Source organism: Amyelois transitella, chromosome 6, assembly GCF_032362555.1.
Source record: "Amyelois transitella isolate CPQ chromosome 6, ilAmyTran1.1, whole genome shotgun sequence".
In the NCBI taxonomy this organism is placed as follows: Eukaryota; Metazoa; Arthropoda; class Insecta; order Lepidoptera; family Pyralidae; genus Amyelois; species Amyelois transitella.
Window position 1 is genome coordinate 8,581,327 of NC_083509.1, and position 23,590 is coordinate 8,604,916.

Genomic DNA, 23,590 nt, shown 5'->3' on the forward strand with positions numbered 1-23,590 from the left:
AGATTCTGGCGAAGTTGGATTGTTGTCGCCATCAACTTGCGTGGCCTTTCCCATTCCACTTTAGAATGACACTTGCTATTATTTTAAGAATACCGTCTTTTGATAAAACGTAAATAATTGAAAGTCAAGTTCAATTTTATCAAGAAAGTTAACTTTTGATAAATCAACAAAACTTGGCGTAAAGTACAAGTGTGACAGAAGAGGAAATGAATGAGCGTGACAAGATATTATGTAGTTTGACGTTGACATTTCCATTTTTCGACCCGTTCAGTCCGGCCCTCTCTCTAGGTCTTGGTCACAGATGTTAATATAAAAGGTCTCGGCCATTGACAGGTGGATACCAAGGAAATTAGACACACATACTTATTCTCCTTTTAAATTGCCATTTTTATTTTCTATTTCTCTTTAAATTCCTTGTTGGATAGGTACTTTTTCTGCTCGACAGGTCTCGGCCTTAGATCTCGACCAGTCTTGTCTTGCGTAACTTGAGCAAATGCAATACACACACACTACATAAATCCCTTCTGTAACCTTTGCAGGGGCACATTGAATCATGGTAAAAGCTGCACTAGATGAATGTGTCTATGTCCTTGGTGGTTTTCTATCATCCACAGGAAAGATGTTAAGTGATCCTTTTCTAAACTGCCGGGTATCGCAATTTAGGTAGGGTCCATCTCCACCTACATTTCCCTATTCATTTAATAAGTACCAGCTTAGATATATTACATACTTAAATATTATCAATCTTTATCCTTTATGGGGTAGACAGAGTCAACGGCCAACAGTCTTGGAATTACTGAAAGGCCATGTTGAGACAATTATATAATTGGAATAATGACAGGTGTTTAGCCTATTGCCTTAAAGAAAGTTTAGATGCATTAAATAATTTTGTAACTTGTAATGACTCAACTAGTTTTACGTATCACTTAGCTTAAAAGGGAAACTTGGTAGCTTATCCCACATTGCCCCCCATAAGTTTATTTGATTTTTTACTGTCGAAATACGGTTGCACCAATCTTTATAAAGAAAAACAAGTAGTTCGTACTTTGTAAATTCTCCCTTGGAATAAATAAAAACCTTTTTTTGGGTAAATATTAAATGTCATTGTAAGAGTTTGCCTTATTTAAATTTTATACTTACTATACTAGAGGCCACCTGTGACTTCGTCCGCATGGAAACTCAATCCCGCGGGAACCCCGGGATAAAAATATATATGTTATTTTGGGTCTTCAGCTACCTTACATACCAAATTTCATCCTAATCGGTTCAGTAGTTTTTGCATAAAAGAGTAACAAACATCCATACTGAGATTCTGACAAGCTTTCACATTTATAATATTAGTAGGATATTTGCCTAAAAAAATTTTAATGACTTCACTGGCATAATATTACTGGAAAATGGAAATAAAAACTACACAATTTACGTCTCATAGTTTATTAATATTTTATTAGACCCTTTACCAAATTATCATAAAGTAAATAAATAGAACTACACACGTGGTAATAAGTACCATTCTTTTACATTTGTTTTATTTAAAACATCGTAGGCAGACGATGATTTCAGATACGTAAACTGCAAAATAAACATTTTATTACAACAAAAACAGCCATGTTCAACATTTTTCTATACATTATGAATCTTATGATTTGTGTACAACGATATATAGATTTATTTTTACAATATTTCAAAATAGACATATTCAAATACGGGATATGTGAATAAATTTCAAAAATGTAGTTTTAATACATAAATTACTTTCAATCTGATATTTTTCTGATCTAAGGCACAATCTTCTAAATTTGATATATAACTATCACTCATTAATAAAATTACTGGTTCCTCGTAAATAGTACCCCTTGAATAAAATTAGTAATGTTATTAATATTTATAATGATAACATAATAAATTTAACAGCAAAATATCAACGATACCGTCTACACAGATACAATGAATTACTCTCAACCGTTAATTTATCTATCTTATATTACATACATAACAACTTAAAACAAAATATAATGTTGGTAAGCTGTGATTTGGTATTAAGGTGAGGATTGCTAAACTAACACATTGTCTTGATATTACCGTGTATGAAGTGGCCATATTATGATAAAATTTTAATAACAATGACAAAGTTTAAGATATACGTCCGTATTGCATGTCCTAATCCTTGTTTAAGTAGTTAATTGAAAATTCAACATTCAGTTTCACAATTTGAACACAAATAATGCTATACGCATTTATAAAATTTAGAATACTGGCGTACTTAATTAACATTCAAGCTTGACGTATGTTGCACTAGAACAACATTCAAATACTCCAAGTAGACGATCTATGTTCCCACACGAAAAATAAAATATTTAATTCAATCTGCAACAATCAACAATGATTCCCGTGCATCAACAAACCCGGCGCCTTGTCTTGTGAACTTTCTCTTATCAGCGCCAGAATTCTTGACGACACCGACGACCATCACAATAGAAGTTAAATAAATATAACTATATCTTTAAAACTCTGCAACTCTGTAAACATTTTATACTTACGATCTGTCCTTAATTAGATAAATCTAAAATCTATAAAATATATTACTCTATTAAATATTAAAGGCAATATTATCATTAGATAATGGACGGATTATGTAAAGGCGCCCAAAGGGGTTACCGATTAATAATATTAATAGCTATAATAATGAACCTACGCTTAGTGATGCGGCGCGGCGGTTGCGGTAGAATAGATATATTAAAGAATGCATAACGAACAATGAAACAGCATAATAATCATAATGTTTACAGAATATTTATAATAAACTGCTCGTTTCGGGTAACTCACTAGTCCGTCTGAAGGACGTCTACCGCAGACGCCGACTCCTAACCTAATACCAATGTCGTAAAACAACAAAACAAAATACATAACTTCGTTGGTAAACAATTTCAGTTCCATCTAAGTAAATTTCGTAAACTTAACAGGCAAGACCACAACCGATATTAAGTACTTATTCGCTAAAGGAATGTAAATCTCATCCTTACTATTTTTAAACAAAATGGAACGGATTAAACGATTTTAATAGGCACGGAACTGATAAATAACTATTATTATTACAATAAAATTATTATACCACTACACAATGTGAAAAAGAATTTTGTAACAACAATTTATACTGAATTTCAAAGTACGATATGGTATTTGTACATACATCAATATAAAGTTAAAAATCGTTCACCTATAAGGTTGAGCACTTCAATTTCTTAGTATACATAAAATAATAAAATTAACTAAGTAACATTTAATATTGTGAGGAGATCTTACATTTATCTAAGTGAAGCCCTTTATAAATATATATAATTGTATATAATCTGACCTTAGTGTCAGATAAAATAAAGAAAATAATAATAACTATCGAAGGGCACCAATATAAGCACGTGCACTTTCTGTAGAAGAGAATAATTTAATCACTTGAAAGTATGGGCTACAAATAAATTATTATGCATTTGTGCGAATGGAACACCTATAAGCTCCAAACTTGAGCGATGTTGAGCAAGTGTTTCTTAATATACAAGATAGTAGGCGAAATGTTCCGTAAACGCTCTACACCTTCAAGATCGAGCGTATCATATTGTATGTACAAAAAAATTCATGAGAAAGCAAGACAGAGATATTCTCTACAACAGAAAATAAATAAGTTAGTTGTTTAAAACATGTAAAGGTGTCTTCTTTATCGAATATTGGTTCTGCCCAAGTCTTTATAATGTTTAAAGTTATATATTCAAACTAGAGGACGCCGACGCGGCTCAGCTCGCGTTTAACGAAAAATCTCGTTAATTCCCGTTCCCGCGGGAATTTTGAGAAATCCTCTCTTAGTGTACATGCTTGTACCCAAACTGTATATGTCCATGTTGATAATCTTCCAACAGAAAGTGCTAACATAAATATAATTTAATGATAACAAATTTTAAGTACATTCGGAATAAACCACGTAGAACATAAATAAAACAATAACAAAATATTGTACATTAAGTATTAGTCGTGGACTTGCATTACATGCACTTCAAAAGAGAAATTATAAATTAAAAAAAATGGAATGTAGAATTTTAAATTCCTGTCTGTACATAATCACAATAATAACACAATCACGGAATTCAGGCTTTGCCCTTCTATAACATCTTGTCAACAGCGAAAATGTAAAAATATATTAATTTGTACAATCTAAACATTTGTATAATTCACTATCGCACCAAAATACTCTATAATTTTGATATATTTTACTTCAATTATGATATAACACAGTTAAGTACTGTTGAAGAAACAATAAATAAAATCTATTTTAGGGTAATTTTAAGTAGGACCAGTTCCCCACCAAAGATTTTAATAATCTCACAAATTGGAATGCATACGTCATAATGTGGAATGTATTCGCTGAAGTATGATTAACATTCAGCTTACAAAAACGCGTCCCTGCCACTGCAACACAAGTTGCGTGGACTTTATTTTTCCATACGAATATAAAATATATTCTTAGCACGTTTCGATAATTCGTATCGAGCAACCCTATGCTCAAACTCCCAATCATAAGTTTAGAATTAAATTTCTCAATATACCCATTTTCAATTAAGTACTAAAATATCCATTATAAATATCTTCGCTCATTCACCTAATAAAAATAACCACTAAATATATCTCGACGTAATTTGCACTTTTAAATTAAAAACAGCTTCGGGGGGACGTTCAGTGTACAGCATATTCGAAGCACTTCAACCGAAAATTGGCCGAGGTAAGAAGGAAAAGAGTGAAGCTGCAAATCAGAACAAAGAGGGAAAGTGAAGTGCTGCGTTATGCACACAGTTTAAACGAAAGTGCGTAACCAAACACAAGTCAGTGGTTTTCGAACGGCCCCCCTGCAAACAGTCATTGATGGCTCTTACTGAGGAGGTGGGAGTTGAACTCGTAGACGTTGCAGCACTGCTCGCCGCAGATGTTGCACTTCCAGGGGTTGGAGTCGCAGTGGCAGCCCTTGTGCAGGAAGTACAGCGTGGAGTCGGGGAACGAGATGGCGCAGAACGCGCACACCAGCGACGCGGGCGGCGGCTCGCCGTGCGTCGACGTGATGGCGCCGCCCTCCGACGGCGACAGGCGCGACGCCTGCTAATTTTATGCTTTATTGCACATACTCTCTCTTTCATTGTAGTTCTATACTTTAAAATCCCAGGTTATCTTAACAAAACAGGATAGAAATACTATGTTGTGCAAATAAAATGCATATATAGTAAGGCTGTATGGGTCCTCTACTTATTGCATTAAGGTACCAGGTTTTCACAGCTTGTTCGAACCAAAATCAACTTTGTGTGATAAACCTAGCAAATCTTATTTTTTTTAATATTTCATGTAATAGCTACAAATACGTACCAATAACTGACGTTGTTTCTTAAGCGCTAAAAATATAGGTAAAAAATAGGTCAGTAAATATACATCACTGATGTTTTCCTTGATACATTATTTTAACTAACCACACATTTTAAAAGTACACACTTGCTTCCTTCAATCTTGAGGAAAATCCGAGCTCAACAATATGGTACAACAATTTGCATAAGTGATGTAAATTTGCTGACTGTGGGGGAATCCGCGTAGGCCCTTTTAATGATTTTGTAAAAACTATTGATGGTAGTGAATAAATGGATGATACTAAAGTAGTACATACGTTAGAATTTCGAGCGCGTCCGCGGGCCGTTATACGCCTACGCAGATCATCCCTCAGCAAACTTTTAAGTGGCGACACCTTTATCATAGAAGACAGACTCGAGGACACAGCGCGCTTGTCGCCGTTCGCCTCTCCGTCTCTCCCCTCGCCCGATCCCGACTCGTCTTGAGTATTGGGCTCCTGAAATTTCAATCGGCGGTTTGAGAGACCCAAATACGGATGGTGCAAAATTTTATATTGAGCTTAGTAATAGTGTTTGTTTTGAATAAGTAGCAAATTTACTTAATTGTTTTGCTCTCTTTTTATGTGTATTTATATGTCTTTTATATAAAATATTCCTAAGCATTCAAAGTTTTTTTTTTATTTTTAATCAATTTTTTTATGTTTATTTTGTTGTATTAGTTAAATTTAAAACAGTTTTTAAAATCTTTCGTTTTTCGTTTTTACGGTATGGTATATTAAACTATGAAAATGAAGTAAGGTCATGGGGCAGGTCGCTTGTGCTATGACTTAAGATCAAGTGAGATTAGATTACATTTTGAGATGAAAGACTTTTCGGCCTTCAATAATCTGCAATCTAGAGAAAAAAAACCAACCTGCTTGATGGGAATCAGGGTAATGGACGGCGTGATATTTGTTGGCAGGCCTGACGACAGCGAGCTGCTGGCCACAGCACTGTCACCGGATTGCGGCGAGGTGGGGCCTTCGCCGTTCATGCGCGAATCTGTCCCATCTGGGAAATTAATTGCTATTTTATTACTTGCTGATGAAGCCGCTAAGTGCATAGCTATATACAATTACATTTGTGCATTTTGAAGGAAATTATTGTCAAGCCTAATGTCGTGAACTACATTTCATGGTGACAGCAGTGGGATTACAATTATTGGCCTAGACCAGATCAAACCCAGCATGGTACATATATTTTAGTATCTTTTCAACTCTGTAAATGTTACTTTGCAACTTTGTTAGATGATAAAATCCTGTGAAAATACAACTTTTTGAACAATTTGTGAAGATTTTTCAAAAGGTCTATAGCAAAGGAATAGTTTAGTTACTCACCGGAGTTACCCAAATGATTTGACTGTCCAGGGGAGAATGTTTCGTTATTATCAGCCATTGAGATCTCTACATGGGGTGTCAAGTAGTGCATGGGCGGTGTGGCATTGTCGACCGACCGGGCTCCATTGCTCTCTCCGCTGTCCGAGTACGCCGGCGCCACCGATACTGAGAGGCCTGAACCTAGAGCGCCGAGGGCGTTGATGGCGGCCGGATCCATAGAACCGTCACCAAAGGCTGCGTTAGCGATGCCCGCAGCGAGGAATGATACGTTGTTACCGGGACCTGGGTTGTCTAAGTCGATGCCGTGTCTGGAGACAAAAGTGAACATAGCCATTAATAAAATATTGACCATTGAAGTTGATGCTTTAATATTTTGACAATATTTAAAGCCTTAGCTGAAAGCTTATACGAAATAATGTGCTAAAAGTATGTGGGATATGCGGCGTTATGAAAGAAATTAGTTTTGAACACAAAATGCGCAAATCGTGCTAAGGCTCAACACAACAATAAATTGAAGCTGATAAAATTCAGACAAGAAAAGTACCTGTTGAAGAAGTGCACTCTCAGACTCTTCATGGTAGGCGCTCGATAGCTGCACAGGGGGCAAGTTTTGACGAGATCGTGCTGGCCGACGTGTTCGTTCTGAAAGTGCGCGCGCATAGCGATCTGTCGTTGAAAACCTCGATTACATATTGGGCAATGGTACGGCAAGCTCTTGGTGTGTGTTGTGAAGTGTTCCGCCAAGTGGTCCTTTCTGAAAAACCTTTTCTGGCACACGCGGCATTCGTAAGGTTTGACGCCCGTGTGCCGCATTTTGTGTCGGCGCATGTTCGCACCATTTGAAAACTTCATGTTACAAACGTCGCATTCGAAGAGTTTCCTGTGCGGGCGCGCGTCCGCCGCCTGCGTGCCTGCCACATTGTTATTGTCGGGAGAGCACTGAGCCATGTGTGTGGTTAGTGCGCGACTACTTAACGTACTAAAACTATTGCATGTCGTACATTTCAACAATGTACCACCACCTCTTTTAGGTGTCTCTTTGCTGCCGGCAGCTGGTTGTATCTGAAACAAAATGAACAAAGATTATGTAACACCTTAATGTAAAGAAAACAGAATCATTTTATAAGATAGATACAAAATCGAATCGTTATCAGCAAGTTTTGCAAGTCTTTTAAATAAAAATTGATGAGGAGGACAATGAGTTTAAAGCTACAAGGCCTAATTAAATCAGCATAATTTTATGTCATTCAAACATGTTTACATAGTCATTCTCATCGAAACATATTCCTGATTGGATTTATTAACTGTTGGTAGATATCTGTGTATTACAATAACCAACTTTTTAACAATAACTACCTTATTGGTTTGTTGTCAAGTCATAAAATCATCCAGTTATTTGATTATACAAAGTTATACATGATATTTATTACATTAAACATGTCCATACACTATGGGCCATTATAGAACAGGAAAATGGTTTCACAACAGAAACCTTTCGGCATATGTTAAAGCAGGTGCCTAGATAAATTTATTCCAAAGACAATTCTTTTGTCATTAAGCCATTCAGCTGCATGTTGCCTTCAAGTCTTTTTGAGACCATTGGCTCTGTCTTAGGTATGTAGATGTGATGTATATTGAAGACCAGACAAAGTGGAAAGTGTAGTGGGAGGTGGAACATGGAACACAAACAATGATGAGAGTGTGTGTGTGTGTGTGTAGTATAATTCATACTATACTGTATGTAAATGATTCAGACTTTTTGGAGATTTTGAGTGTACCAGTTGTGATATCTTATCAATAGAAATAAAAATAATGTACTATAAAACTGTTTAAAAGTAGGTAAAGTAAGTTATTTAAAATGTGTTGAAAAATAACTATTTTATAACTTCAATAGAGACAAAGCTAAGAGCAAAGCAAGAAAGAAGAAAAATTTCTATGTAGTGCCTTGTGGTTTCTGGCACTTTAGAATAGGACCAGTCCATCTCTTTTTCATAGATGTCGTAAAATATGACAAAGGGAATATTCACCCATAAATTTAGTGCAATCTTCTATGCTGGCCTGGTAGTGATAGTAAAAACATAGTGTGTACCAGCTGTTTATCTTTGAATAAAAAAGTCAATTAAGGGATAGGCTTCTAAAGAGATTCATTTTTAGGCAATGGGTAACAACCTATCACTATTATGTACAGTATTTTCAAGATTGTTGGCTCTGTCTACCTGTAAGGGATTGAGACATGATTGCATCAAAATCTTTCACTTGAAAGGGCTTTTATAGTAAATGACCCATTTTGTTTTCATGTCATCATATCATGAATAATTATGACAAGAACAAAAGTAAATACAAAAATTAAAGTGGTTTGTCCATTTATAATACTATCATTAAGTTCATTATGCTAATGAGTTCTTAAAACTTCTTTCCCAAGTTGCATAACTTTGTAAAGCACTGTCATTCAGCTAGTTATTAATTTATTATTAGGTATTATACTTTCATGATTACACATATTATAGAGACACAAAGTGAAAAGGCATTTTATATTTAAGATATTCTTGGATGCTTAGTAAAAGATAGAACCTCATATTGTATGTGCATAAATTAAATGCTCCTAATTCCTTATTCTCTTTCAAAGATAAAACTTACATAATTTTTTCAATGATTAATTCTTTTTGTTAATCCAAATTAACATAATCCACATTAGAAACTGTTTGAATGTATAATAATAAATTACTTGATTGATGGAGAAGTCTCTGATATTTTTTAGTGTTTATAAACAATAGACTGCAGTGGGTGAATGCTTAAAAAGTACACTTAGACATAACGTTTCTGTAAGAGCTCTTGGGATTAATGTGAATTTGTAAGACCTTGATGCTCTCCTTATTATTAAGATAATGTAAGCAATACTTACGGGTTCATTTTTGACTACTGGTGTGTGTGGCGACACGGTGCCAGAATCGGCCTCTGTTTCCCCTTTCGATGACATCACATTACCAGCTCGCGACCTGTCTCACCATCACTCTCCCGCCTCACAAAACTATAAACCATAAACATTTAAATCATGGAAATCAAACGTCCAATATCAATTTAGAAGAATAATAAAACACACAGGTTAATAGGCGATAAAATCACAAAACAACTCGATTCTCACAAGAATGGCGAGGTGACCCATTTACCAAAAACATACGAATTATCGACTTACGATATACTATTTACGAGCCATAATACATAATTTAACACATATCCTATCTAAAGTAGATTTATTTCATGATAATAAACCAGCACGACTAGAAAATATGAACTCACGTTAGCTTGATACGTCGACAGCCAGAACAGCGGTATTTTAGGGAGAGATCGCTATGTGGCCTAATTCAATGCTGAACTCGATCCACAAAATACGTGTTACGCGTATAACTGTAAATGCACAAATTTATGGATTTGCACTCCTTCTAGGGTTTAAATGGTTTTCTTGATGCAATAACACTTAAATCTAACATAAATTAATGTATTTTAGTAAAAATATAAACTTTTAACCAAACCCATTTTGATAAAACTACACACCTGCGCCGAGTGGATTTTTTGCACAGATTCTACCTACTTTTTTTCGTATCTAGCAACACTACACTCCACTAGCAGTCTATAGACGTCACCTTTGGGATTTTGTCTTGCTCTGACTTGTGCTATAATTATTAGCCTATCCTACTCTAACCATTAGATCATTAGATCATAGAATAAAGAGCAAGCACGTTACCACTGATATGAATAATACAAGTACGCTGGACTGAGTGTTCGATACAAAATAACAGCTAGTTTTTGGCCCCCATTTGAAAGCACTTTTCCCGTGGTTAGCGACCCCAATTATGAACTCGGTATTATGACTAACATTAGATATATATGTGCTGGCCCTGGCCGTCACGTTGTTTAATATAGACTTATTAATGCTAGAGATGTCTGTGTACTGAAATCGAAATATTTTCTTTATCCGCAGATTTAAAAACATTACTTTATATTTATATGTCCGTGGTGTTTTAGTACGTTTGTATGCTTGTAACGAATAAAGTTAAAAAAAATAATGAACTGATTTACACAAAACTTAGAAAGACCTTAAGGAGTATCATAGTACCTATACTTTTTTCCTGGAATTTACCACGGGCGCAAAACACCACGCATAAGCTAGTTAATAATAGTTATGTTTTAGATTTCATAAGTAACCAAAAATTTACTGCCTCTGTGGTGCAGCGGTTGTGCGTTTGTCTGTGACACCGTAGGTCCCGGGTTCGAATCATGGCCAGAGCGTGATGACAAATTTCTCTGATTGGGTCTTTGGTATTCATCTCTGTAAATATTTATTATAAAATATATTATCGTTGAGTTAGTATCTCGTAACCGTATATAATTTGTCCCATATAAAAAGACGTCAGCTATAAGACGTGATAACTGGGAGCCCACAAAAAAGTCATGCAGGGCTAATATAGCACGCGCGACGCCGTTATTATCGCGCGATGAACTATCGCTGTTTCGCTGTTTATTATGACGTAAAAAGGGACAGCGATAGATTATCACGTAATAAAGACGGCGTCGCGTGTCCCATGCTAGCCCCGATGGTATTAAATAATGTTCATATGATCCCATACATTGACATCATTACATTATACTAGTGTTTCAATAATATTTGTTCTACAGACTTTCGTTGCTTAAAATCCACAAACATTAAAGAGATCAGTGACTTTGTTTATTACAACAGTTTTGACAATGACAACCAACAAACTTCACTACAGCAATCTTGACAAGTTGTTTACGATTACAAAAAGAATTTCACAACAGCTGTACATACTAATAAAAAGTAACTGGTTTAATTTGTAGAACATTATTATAGGCATTATTTAAATAGATAGCTGCATTATTTACTATGTGTTTAACTTAAAAACAAATTTAATACGTAGAACGATGTGTTCGTCATCAATAATAACTTTCTTTACTCAATGGAGATTGTGGATAAGGCCTTTCTTAATAGGACTTTATGCTATATTAATAGTTGCGTTAGTGCCTGCACTGGTAGCACGTTCTATTAAAAATGGATTCACCAAAGCAGATCAACTTTCTTTGGTGGCTGGAGGATTTGTTTTGCTTGCATTGCCGATTTCTGTATGGCAAATCATACAACACGTAGTACACTACACGAAACCTTCACTGCAAAAGCATATAATTCGGTAAGTACATGACAAATATTAAGCTTCCTGGTAACAGCCTTAAACACAAATACTTTCTACCTACATAAGTTAAAATAATCAAGTAAATTGTATTTTCATGCCACGGTCTTTGTTCTCGAAGTAATATTTTAGTAAGCATGTAAAATGCATCATAACGGACGAAGTACGAAACCTTTTACTCTATATTTTGAAAGGTCTTATTTCTAAAATGCTTATATTTAATAATCTTATCCTGCTGCACGCATGATCCTGCAAAAAAGGTTCATTAGAAGACTTACATTTTTGCCTATGATTGATTTTATTCTGCAAGCAAAATACTAATTGAAGTATATTAATTTTATACAAGATTTATTCTTATCAGATTATGATAATTTGTTATCATTGATGATAGTAAAAAACTTAAGTAACACCTTATGAAAATTAAACATTGCATTACTTTAAATCTTACTTTCATATTTTTTATATTTATAACAAAATAATTTATTTCAGGATTTTGTGGATGGTCCCAATTTATGCATTAAATGCATGGCTCGGTTTGGAGTTTCCGGAGCAGTCAATATATATGGACTCTTTAAGGGAGTGTTATGAAGCATATGTAATTTACAACTTCATGAAATATCTTTTGAATTATTTGAATGAAGACCGTGACCTAGAGGAGTTCTTAGAAACAAAACCACAAGTGTACCATATTTTCCCTTTATGCTGCTTAACCCCATGGGAAATGGGCAGGTTAGTTTACAAAATGTTATATATTGAATTTTAAAAGCAGTGAACCTACAGGAGTAAAAAGATAAAACCTACAAATCTGATATCTATTTTATACTATATGTAAGGAAACATTAATTTAAAGATCTTCTGACTAGGTTATGGTAAAGTTATATGTTTTATATATAATTATATAAGATTTGTTTTAATTAATCTACCCTTGTTATATTATGACAGAAGTTTACAATTTGACATAATGCATTACCAATAAACCAATAAGTATAATACCTTTAATTTTCAGTGAATTTGTTCACAACTGTAAACATGGCATCCTCCAATACACCCTCGTAAGGCCGTTAACCACAGTTATATCAGTCATATGTGAGCTATGCGGAGTATATGGAGAGAGTGACTTCAGTCCGAATGTGGCGTTCCCCTACATGATAGCGTTCAACAATTTGTCTCAGTTTGTGGCCATGTATTGCCTGGTTCTCTTCTACATGGCAAACAAACCAGAATTGAAGCCTATGAAACCAATTGGAAAGTTTCTTTGTATAAAGGCAGTGGTGTTCTTCTCGTTCTTGTGAGTTTTATTATAATCTTTTTGTTTTGATAAGTATCTGCTTTGTAGATTTTTAACTTACACTTTGAAGCATAACAGGAGTATAAAGAGTAAAAGATTGATTGAATAATGTTAATCTACTGAGTTAAAATAATTTGATAATTATAATTTAACAAAGTAGAAGAGGCCATCCTTTAAAAACCTCCCTTGAAGTAGCCAAGAAAATGGAGGAATACTGTCAGAATGTAGACACTTAGGTTTAACTGAGAACATGGTTATGATTGAAGAAAGAAAGAAAAAATTGGCAGTTAATGTAAATAGTATATGGTCTTCTATTCTTTTCGACTATGTGGCCTCTGTCTACCCCGCAGAAATAAAGACGTGATTATGTATGTATGTATAAGCATTTACTGACCTACTTAATTCAACATGGATCCCCATGCTCAAGTGCAACATAGAGTGGTTCACAATATTGAGGTCAAATGTGAAAAGAAAGTAACCAGTTTGTATGTTATTTTTTCCCTAGATACAAGTGTTCATATATAGTGAAAGTTGACCACAGGTTTACTCTAAACATGGATAAATATATACATAGCATACACATCAGCAGATTTTGTCAAGAAGATATACTGAAATTTGCTAATTGTTATATGTAAACAAAATATGGATACATTATTCAGAGAAATGTCTTTAAGATTAGGTGTAAATTCATAAAAATCAACATAATTGTACTGTCTTTTTATTGTATTATGTATTAGCTAAAAAAAGGCAACATTGACTTGTCTATAAATATCATTGTTATTTAATGGTTGAGAGTGTTCGTAATTGTTATAGTACATGGGGTAAATAGTCTTTGCCTGCCCTAGAATTCCCCCCCTATAAAACTGTACATAAAACAGCTTGCATGTTATTTTGCTTTTTGGGCCATATTATGTAATTATTTATTTGTTTTCCAGCCAAGGGGTTATAATCAACATCTTAGTATACTGTGGAGTGATATCTTCATTGTTTGATATATCAGATAAAGACAAGATAAAGATTATATCTTCAAAACTGCAGGTAAGAAATATTCATAGGGGGATGATTGAACTATTTTAAGTTAGTTTGTGACTTTTGCTTTGCCACGTAATTGACACGCCCAATAAAGTGAAGCCCTTATTGGCCATAAATATCTGATTAATAAACTTGTGATTCTCCTTTTACACGATGAGCTAGTAGCCTGTCACTATTTGAATCTAAATTCCATCTATTATTGGCTCTGTTCACCCCATAAGAGTTAAAGAAGTGATTATAAATTTGTTTGTATATCAAGTATACCTCCAATTCAATCATTTTTGCCTACTCCTGACAGGTAATTTTGGTAAATCTCAGAGATGTACAGGAAAATAAAAATACTATACTTCTAATGAATACAAATCTTTCCTTGCAGGATTTCCTGATATGCATAGAGATGTTCTTAGCCGCGGTGGCACACCACTACAGCTTCACGTACAAGGCGTTTGTGTCGCCTTTGGACTCGTCACCGTCATGTCTAGGCTCGTTCCTGGCTATGTGGGACGTGTCTGATGTTAAGAGGGACATTTCAGAACATCTAGGAGTCGTAGGTAGGTGTAATGAATGGATCAAAATGAAGGTGTAGGGTACAGAACAGAACATAATTAGCTTTTAATTGATAATTGATAGGTAATTACTATCTGAATATGGCTCCAATTAAAAAATAATCAATGCAATCAAAGGTTGCTTTGAATATTCCCCTGAAGTGTTTGCAGAAAACATGTGCTCAACATTTTATCTTGGTTGTTTTACAGGTAGCACATTTAGTCGAAGATTACGCGGTAAGTCGATGTACCATATGGCGAGAGGTGCCGACGAAAGTTCTCGACTAATGAGCGAGCCGGTAGCGTCCAGTTCAGCTCCTAGCCTGACCATAGACCCGGATCCTAATGTAGAAATTCGACCTACAACGTACGGATCCATAGACACGACGCTTGTCAACTCGGACGCTGAACCACTGATAAGCAATGACGAACGAAACGGCAACCCGAATGTGTAACGAAATGTTTTGGTATTTACAAAAATATTATATCATTTAGAGTACCTACATAAGATTAAATCAGGTTGTACATTCCGGTGGACGAATGTTGCTTCGAAGCGATCGGCATACTTGCTTTAACTCTTACAATCATTTACTTATTCATCACAATGTATAAATTAATAATTAAAATTAGTGCTATTAACTTTATATTCGATAAGTACATTGTAAATATAGTTTCAACATATTTTTGTATCATGATCGTTCTATAGCACGCTAGATGAAAAGTAGGGCTTCTTTAGTCAAATCTACAAAAATCAGAATAATATATGCTCCTAGTTATCACTGATCCAATAACGGAGTATAGGTATAGCACAGAATAGATATTACAAGTAAATAAAGGCACATGTTCAAATCCTACCTCGGCCATGTTCCGTCATCGGTATTTTCGAAGTTATGTACATTAGTTTGAAAACTAACCTATTCTCTTACGGCGAATGAAAACATCGCGTGGAAACCAGCACATTCAGGCAACTGGATGAGTAACTCTGACTCACCAAATCCAGAGGATGCAACCGGAACTAAAGCCAGGAGGAAGACAGAGATTACATGTATGTATTCAGTGATGTATACAGTACTGTTATAATAATTACCATCCTGTGGTTTTGGTTCCCGTTATCGACTTAAGATTTATATTCACTTATAGTTTGAGAGATTTTTGCTGCCAAATGTTATGCAAATTATAACAACTATTACCAAAGCTTTTATGTTCGTGAATTTAAATTTAACACAAATTTGATGTAATTTTTTTATTGCTTTATGCAGTTAGTTGTTATAATATTGAAACCGAACAATGTGACTGTAATATATTTAATAAATATATTTTATGATTGTGATATTGTTTTACATACATTGAATAGTGATTTATCTGTTAAGTTTTAGAAATAAAAAGATATAAGTAATACGATTTCTGTGTTTTACTACCATTATTTTCCAGTCGCTTTACTTGCTAAGCCCAAAGTAAAACTATGTTTTGATTATCCAATAAATTTATTAAACTATTTAATATATAAGGATATACAATATGTTTCGCAAAACTTAAAACTAATTATTCATATTTTTTATCACAATATATCATTAATCATATATTAAGTATACAATCACATTTCAATGAGCACTGGTTTACAAAGACAAAAAAAAGTCGTCATCTTAAGCGTTAAGTAAAACCTTGACTTATACCAAATGCACTGTTAAAAACTTGCGATAGGTCAACGAAAAAAATAAAAATATCTATTGTTTTATTTCAGATAGATTTCCATTTATAATATTTTACCTACCTACCTATCAACAAGTTTTCCTTGGAATAAAATTGGAATGTTAAATAAATTTATAGATTATAGTTTATTTATTTATAATATAGCCAATTTTTAACAAATTGTTAGGCACTTCTCATAGGAAATCTTTCTTGGAGTTGGGATAGACATGGTTTGAGACCAATTTTTTAAGAGATAACTTTGCTCAACTAACTTTACAGCCTCTGCGTTTCGATATGTCATTAAAACAACTACTACAGTCAACTATATAACTTTATTATTAAAAAATGGCAAGCTTTTAAGAATTTAATTAATTTGATTATTCATATTGCAGTCTGAATGACGTGGAAATTCATGTTTTATAAAATCTGTGAAAAGCAGTACCTACTTATTTGAATATAACGAGGAAGCAGCTATTTATCTTCACTTGCTATAGAATACTGATATATGTTTATTTCTAAATCTTGAAAAATCAATCGATTTACGATATTTTAGACCTAGTGAAGTTCTCAAGGGCTATCAGCCCGGCTTTAAGGCTGTTCATTTCCATTCTATTCCACAATGTGCCCATTAGCAAGTAATAGAAACAAAGGCCTGTCATTATAATTTTTATGACGTCACTAAACAAGCTGGACGGCCAGAAGCCGACGGTTCCTAGCAACAGCATGAATAGAATACCTCCAGCGGTTAGGAATAACTTTCTCGATTTCGTAATTGTGTCTGTTGCTTCGCGACATACTTTGATGGCTTGGGCGATGGTGACGTCGAAAATGTCGTCTTTGCTAGATTCCCTGGAAAATAAAAAAAAAAAATATTTATTTCAGCTCATTCTTTTTATTCGTTCTTCTTCCAAGCTTCCCGACTTTCAAGTCAGAATTACTCGAAACCATAAGAGTTATGAATGTGGGTAGAGTAAGCGATAGAAGTATGCGGGGATCAAGGCAAGTTGCAAGATGTAGTCTCTGCCTACTCGTCCAGGAAAACGGTATGTATATATTCTTCTTCCTCCTCCTGGCTCTGAATCCTGGATAAATGATCTAGATCTGGCTCCTGGCCCGAGCTTGACATAATGGCCTCTTAAATGCTTTTGCATTTTTGAGTGTTGACATAATTTGTACAGTGTGTACATATTTTATTTTATCTTTATTTATTTGACGAAATTTGTATTGATATAGTTATAGTAGAACCGCCTAAATGAGTCCTCGCCCGCGGAGTACAGGGGCGCGGGGGTATGACGACGAAGGGGACCGAGAGAGGTGCGGGCGGCGGGCGCATTCTTGTAAAAACTCAGTTCGCTCGCTACGCGGTTAGCGATCACACGTGTTGACAGTTGCGGACGCCTTGTGAAAATTATACATGAGATTACATTCTCAAGATGAGTCGAAATATTTTCGGACATAGAATTAATAGTCAGTGCAAACAAATGGCGTTTAACGTATATGAATATTTTAGAAAAAAGAAACTCGACCCAAATTCTGATGAATATAAACAAGATATACCTTTAAATAAAACTGTAGCAGAAGTTACTGGACTATCAGAAAAGACTGTATCTAGAATTGTACAACAAGGGAAAGCATTAAATGACAACGAGAGATTTAAATCACCGAGAAAACCAAAACAGGTTCGTAGAAAAAGAGTGGAAATAGACGATTTCACAAAAGGAGTGGTAAGAAGAAAAGTCACTCAGTTTTACACAATTTTCAAAAAAATACCTACTCTGAAAACTTTGAACGCTGTACTTAGAGAAGAGAATATATTACACTGCGGCAGGGAATATTTAAGGCTATTATTACATGATCTAGGTTTTAAATTTAAGAAATGCGGATCTAAAAGGAAACTCCTTATCGAACAGCCAAATATCACATCGTGGAGGTGGAAATACCTAAATACTATTAAAAAATATCGTAGAGAAGGAAGACATATTTTATACCTTGACGAAACTTATGTAAACGCGTCTCATAACGTTTCAAAATGTTGGCAATCAAAGGATGAACTTGGCGTTCTATCTCATATTGGTAAAGGGGACCGTTTGATCATCGTACATTGTGGAGGTCAAATTGGATTTGTAGACGGAGCCCTTGTGATATTCAAATCCAAATGTAAAACAGGTGATTATCACGATTCTATGAATTTCGCAAATTTCAGTAAATGGATAAATGAAAAGCTCATGCCTAATATACCGCAAAATTCTGTCATAGTAATGGACAACGCAGCTTATCATTCGGTTCGAGAAGAGAAAAAGCCAACTATGGCTTCTACCAAGCCAACTATGCAAGAATGGCTACGACGACATAACGTGCCTTTTGATGAAAAACTTAGAAAGGATGACTTATATAAATTAATTAAAAGTAATTTCACAGAAGATATTTACAAAATTGACGAGGTATTGAAAAGAAACGGACACGAAGTATTGCGTTTGCCTCCATATCACCCAGACCTGAACCCAATTGAGTTGGTCTGGGGTGATATCAAAGGACAATTAGCACAAAAAAGTATCGACTCTAATTTGGACCAGAAAAAAGAAATATTAGAGAGATTATTTGCTGAATATCCCAAAGAGAAATGGGAGAATTGTGTTAAACACGTGATTAAAATCGAAGACGAATATTGCAAACATGATGGAGTCCTAGATGAAGTTGTTGATTTTATTATTAATGTGCAAGACGATTCTGATGATTCTGATGATGGCTGTTGTGAAAGTGAAGAATCAAGTTCCAGTGATAGTGATATTATGGACATAAGTGATTGATTTATAATTTTGATAAATTTTGCATAAATAAATATTACATACATAACTTTATTACCTTTTTTTTACCTACATATCATACCTATATATCATAAAATCACATTTTTATCGAATTGTTTTGTATGAAAAATAAAAATTTGAAAATAACAATAATCGAAAAATGCTTATGCTATTTAATTCATGTACGTGGTCTCGTTGATACCATGGAGTTATGGGATAACAAAAGGAACACGTTGTATAGTTTACAGTTGTTTCATTCAAATTTTGTATAGCCATTATTATTTTTTTAATAAAAATCTTCACCTGTTTGCCGCTAACCACTATGACGTCACATATCTCAAGAAATGTCCAGTAACATTTCGCCCCTTGTATTACACGCTACGCTCGACCGCCGCCCGCACCTCTTTCGTTCCCCTTCGTCGTCATACCCCCGCGCCCCTGTACTCCGCGGGCGAGGACTCATTTAGGCGGTTCTACTATAGTTCTATATTCATTCATGTTCTTTAATCTAGACAATGTGCATGTCCTCGATGTAGTTTTAAGAGTTCTATATTTTTAAATTGACATCCGTTGAAAATTCTGCAGTGTAGTTTGTTCCGCCGCTTCTTCTATACATGCGCTTTGGAAGCGGTAATAGTTATAATTAGATGTAAGTGATGTGACGTCAATAAGTGACACCTTGTATCCAATTTTAAAAATAAATCTATTCTATTCTGGCTTCCGGTTACAACCCCACCTCAACTCTGGCGAGGATCCTGGGAGCGCCATTTCTATAAATAATTATCATCTTGATAGCGAAGCTGCAGGAAGACGACTAGCCAATCTCCTGCAATGGGTCTTCCCCAGCGCCATGTTTAGGATATTTTATTATAGAACTTGATAGCCGGGTCATTTAGATGACCCGGCGAAGAGGTTAGCCTCGATTTCATTCGTGATTCTTTGGAATGCATAAAAATAATAAAGAAGAGATATAATGGTTCAATACCAAAGTGTCGGGAACCACACGGTACATTATTGACTTCCGATTTCCACTTGGATTGTAAATAGTAAAGGTAATGATTAATAGACATAGGTATGATTCACAAAAACTGCGTGCACATAATTTCATTTTGTAATTTCTTGGAAACAGCGCAAACGCATTTGGCTTCTGGGAAGGGTGTTAATTTATGTCATTAGTATTATTAACTTATTGACGTAACTGCAAACATCACCAGATACAAAAGTGGTGACGGGTATTTTTTTGGTATGTAAAAGATAAACAAAATATTTTACATTCAGATTCTGTCCCATTTTCACGTTACCATTGTAACGCCCACGATTATGCTTCGACAAAAATAATAATAATGATTGGTGTAATGAGTTGAATTTAGTACCTACACTACAAAGGGGTGAGGATGTAAGACTTACTAAATCACACAGAATAAGTAAGACCCATAGTAAGTTCAATACTTGCGTTATCACATAATAAGCCAACGATACATATTTTATGATAAATACTTTTTAAATTGATACACATTGTATAAGACCTAGACCAATTAACAGGCCGTCAAAGAGAAGGAAGATCGAAAGCATTACTCGTACCTTCGACATTTTTCATTAGTTTGCGACAGCCGAAGCTCCAGCATGACGGCATTGTGGTCCGAATACGAGAAGGGCTGATCTGGGACACGATCTTCTAAAGGGTTTCCGAAGTTCACGACGCTTGCCTGCGGAATTACTTTAATTATAAGGTAGGTATTTATTATTAACTTCTGCAGGCCCTATCGACTGGACCAATTGTTCATTAAATACCGCATAGATAAACATTCTTAGAAGTGCCAAGAAGGATAAAGTATAGGGTGCTTGCGTCCCCCAAAAAGGAGCTGTTCTCGTTGGATTTTTTACTCAGGAATTTCGTTTTAATCGCAAACATAGAAAAATAAAAAGTTTTATTTGCTTCTAGAAAGTCTTTTGTTATTTTAAATTGATTCAGTTTTTGTCAGAGTTTCAAATTTAAACACCACAAATGTCTTTATGTATACATTTCCGCCGTTATAAATTCATTATCGCCTACAAATTAGAATAGCGAATAGAATCACACTACCTCCAAATTCGAATTGACGTGGAACAGTATATGATCGATTCTCTTCCCCTCCGGCGCAGCTTTTGAAACTATTGGATCCGAGTAGCTGTTGTTGGCATTATCACTGGTTCCTGTGGGTCTGCGAACGGCCGGGTTGCTCCCTTCGCATTTCAGGTCAAAAGGGTCAAGGAGCTGCGGTAATTGGGTTAATATTCTGTAAAAAATGAGTTGATAATTGAAATATAGCTTTTGACTTTACCAAAATATAAGTCCCTGTTTTATGTCATGTTCATATCTAGGAAAGACTAGGAAGGAGGAACTAGGTTCTATATGTATCATGAGTGTTAGTCTCTGATAAAGTAGAATAGTTACTCACACACATCTCAAGTATCAAAATAAGTTACTGACCTAAATGATAAGTCACCAGGGCCCGTGTTCAGATCTCCGGCGAGAATGGAAACATCTGCTGGGTATGTGGTCAGCTTCACAAACTCTGCTGTTGAGTATGCTTGAAGCACTCTATGCGCCAAGTACATATCATCTTCATGATATTCAGCATGAAGCTGCAAAGTCGTCATTACAAGTTTATAACATACATGCATCACGTCTATATCCCTTGCGGGGTAGACAGAATCACCAATTTTGTATAGACCATATTTAGCTGTTTGGCTTATAGATAGAATTGAGATATATATAATCACCTCTTGATCCCTTATGAGGTAGACAGGGCCAATAGTCTTGAAAAGACTGATATTATATTGTTACAGGTATAAATTATAAGTGTGTAGATATTCTTAACAAAATTAACAAAACAAAACAGCTCATAAATTTTTTTAGATAATCATTTGTCCACTGCTATCTCGACATAAAAATATTAAGAAATAAATGATTGCTGTGATAAAGATAACTGTTTCGTGATACTTACATGGGTACAATAGACATTGATGAGTCTGTTTTCACATTTGATACGACACAGTCCCACTCCTTTTCCTCCAAACCAGTCCCCATGGTGGATCTTATGAATGTATCCGTTGAGGGGCCATTGATGGAAGAATACATCTTGAATTGCCCATTGTGAAAATAGGCATAGACCAGACCCTAGCACACCACTAGAAAAAAATCTGAGTTAATAAAAAAGTACAAAAATCTCATTATGGACTTTATTTCAATCAAATAATCACTAGTCATATGTAATGTGTATTTGAATTATTTTATAAAGATATCTTAATTTTAATTAAAAAAATAGATATTCACATGAAATAATATATATATTTTTAATCCATCTAAGTATCCTTTTTTTTATATTGTAGACTTAAAATTATTGAGATCAAACCTGTAAAAATAATGTGAATAAGGTAGTTTCAGTTTCAGATTTTCCTTTATAAATAAATAATCTTGTTCACTCCAAACTTCCTGCAGACACACAATGTTATGCGAACTAGATAATAAATATTTAGTTATTGCTTCAATTCTTTCTTTTCGATTTTTAGATACAAATGGGATTCCCCTGAAAAGCAATAAAATAAAAACCATGGGTTTTTATTGACAAGACAATGCTAACCCAAAAACTACACAATTGTATAAAGATAAGTGTAAGTAATAAAAGTGTTTACACTTACCAACAATTTAAAGTGAAAATATTTAAATTTGGCTCCATTTCTTTTACTAAATTCTATTTGGCGATAATTTACACTGCAACAAAGAGTACCTAGTTCCGAAGTTGGAATACAAGGTCTTTGTTCGATTTTTATGAAAATCTATTTTATTTTCTACACTGCACAGTTTAATACCTTGTTAGTAAGTTATCACTTACAATTTTATTTCATTTTATTCTATGGTTTCTTGAAAATTAAAATAAAAAGATTTTTTTCAAAATATTTCAAGTTCACTATATAAAGATCAACGATATGACATGTGTGACGGCATCTGACATTGACAGCGAATATCAATGTCATGTGAAATTGAGTGAATAAAGTGAGTGCTACCATTTTCATATATTAACGAACTACTGTTTGATCGTTAACTATGACAATAATAGAACTTTAAACACTCTGATTGGGCGTGTAAAAGTTAAGACTAGCTTCCAGCACCAGTAGCAGCATCAGCGTAGTATATAATGACACTGCTAAGTTTCGCAATGGTGACGAATACAATTTGTCCTAAAAAAACTATAGTGAACAATTGAACATAAAGACAATAATAATAAAAAATAAAAGGCCAG

The 23,590-nt window shown here is 34.6% G+C and overlaps 3 protein-coding genes across 8 annotated transcripts; 1 reads left to right on the plus strand and 2 right to left on the minus strand.

The window, feature by feature from the left end:
- Positions 1-1,424: 1,424 nt before the first annotated feature.
- On the minus strand, positions 1,425-10,345 carry LOC106131342 (zinc finger protein ztf-16). 4 transcript variants are annotated; one of them, XM_013330424.2, is made up of 7 exons: positions 10,046-10,345; positions 9,651-9,776; positions 7,293-7,810; positions 6,749-7,056; positions 6,286-6,422; positions 5,768-5,869; positions 1,425-5,133 (listed from the first exon to the last, which is right to left on the minus strand). In XM_013330424.2, exons 2-7 carry the CDS (start codon positions 9,723-9,725, stop codon positions 4,900-4,902), a joined length of 1,374 nt encoding a protein of 457 aa, XP_013185878.2. In that variant the 5' UTR covers positions 9,726-9,776; positions 10,046-10,345; the 3' UTR covers positions 1,425-4,899. The 4 variants fall into 4 exon arrangements, with proteins under 4 accessions (XP_013185878.2, XP_060800603.1, XP_013185877.2 ...); XM_060944620.1 differs by having other exon boundaries at positions 1,425-5,136; XM_013330423.2 differs by having other exon boundaries at positions 5,690-5,869.
- Positions 10,346-11,527: 1,182 nt separating this feature from the next.
- On the plus strand, positions 11,528-15,810 carry LOC106131236 (transmembrane protein 184C). Its single transcript, XM_013330255.2, has 6 exons — positions 11,528-11,949; positions 12,439-12,678; positions 12,956-13,237; positions 14,173-14,275; positions 14,646-14,820; positions 15,025-15,810. Exons 1-6 carry the CDS (start codon positions 11,687-11,689, stop codon positions 15,267-15,269), a joined length of 1,308 nt encoding a protein of 435 aa, XP_013185709.1. The 5' UTR covers positions 11,528-11,686; the 3' UTR covers positions 15,270-15,810.
- A 469-nt stretch (positions 15,811-16,279) lies between these two features.
- Positions 16,280-23,306, minus strand: LOC106131237 (putative neutral sphingomyelinase). 3 transcript variants are annotated; one of them, XM_013330256.2, is made up of 8 exons: positions 23,160-23,222; positions 22,989-23,061; positions 22,703-22,876; positions 22,295-22,478; positions 21,778-21,932; positions 21,391-21,583; positions 20,889-21,013; positions 16,280-17,352 (listed from the first exon to the last, which is right to left on the minus strand). In XM_013330256.2, exons 2-8 carry the CDS (start codon positions 23,024-23,026, stop codon positions 17,043-17,045), a joined length of 1,179 nt encoding a protein of 392 aa, XP_013185710.2. In that variant the 5' UTR covers positions 23,027-23,061; positions 23,160-23,222; the 3' UTR covers positions 16,280-17,042. The 3 variants fall into 3 exon arrangements, with proteins under 3 accessions (XP_013185710.2, XP_060800765.1, XP_060800764.1); XM_060944782.1 differs by having other exon boundaries at positions 23,183-23,216; XM_060944781.1 differs by having other exon boundaries at positions 22,989-23,306.
- Between the last annotated feature and the right edge of the window lie 284 nt (positions 23,307-23,590).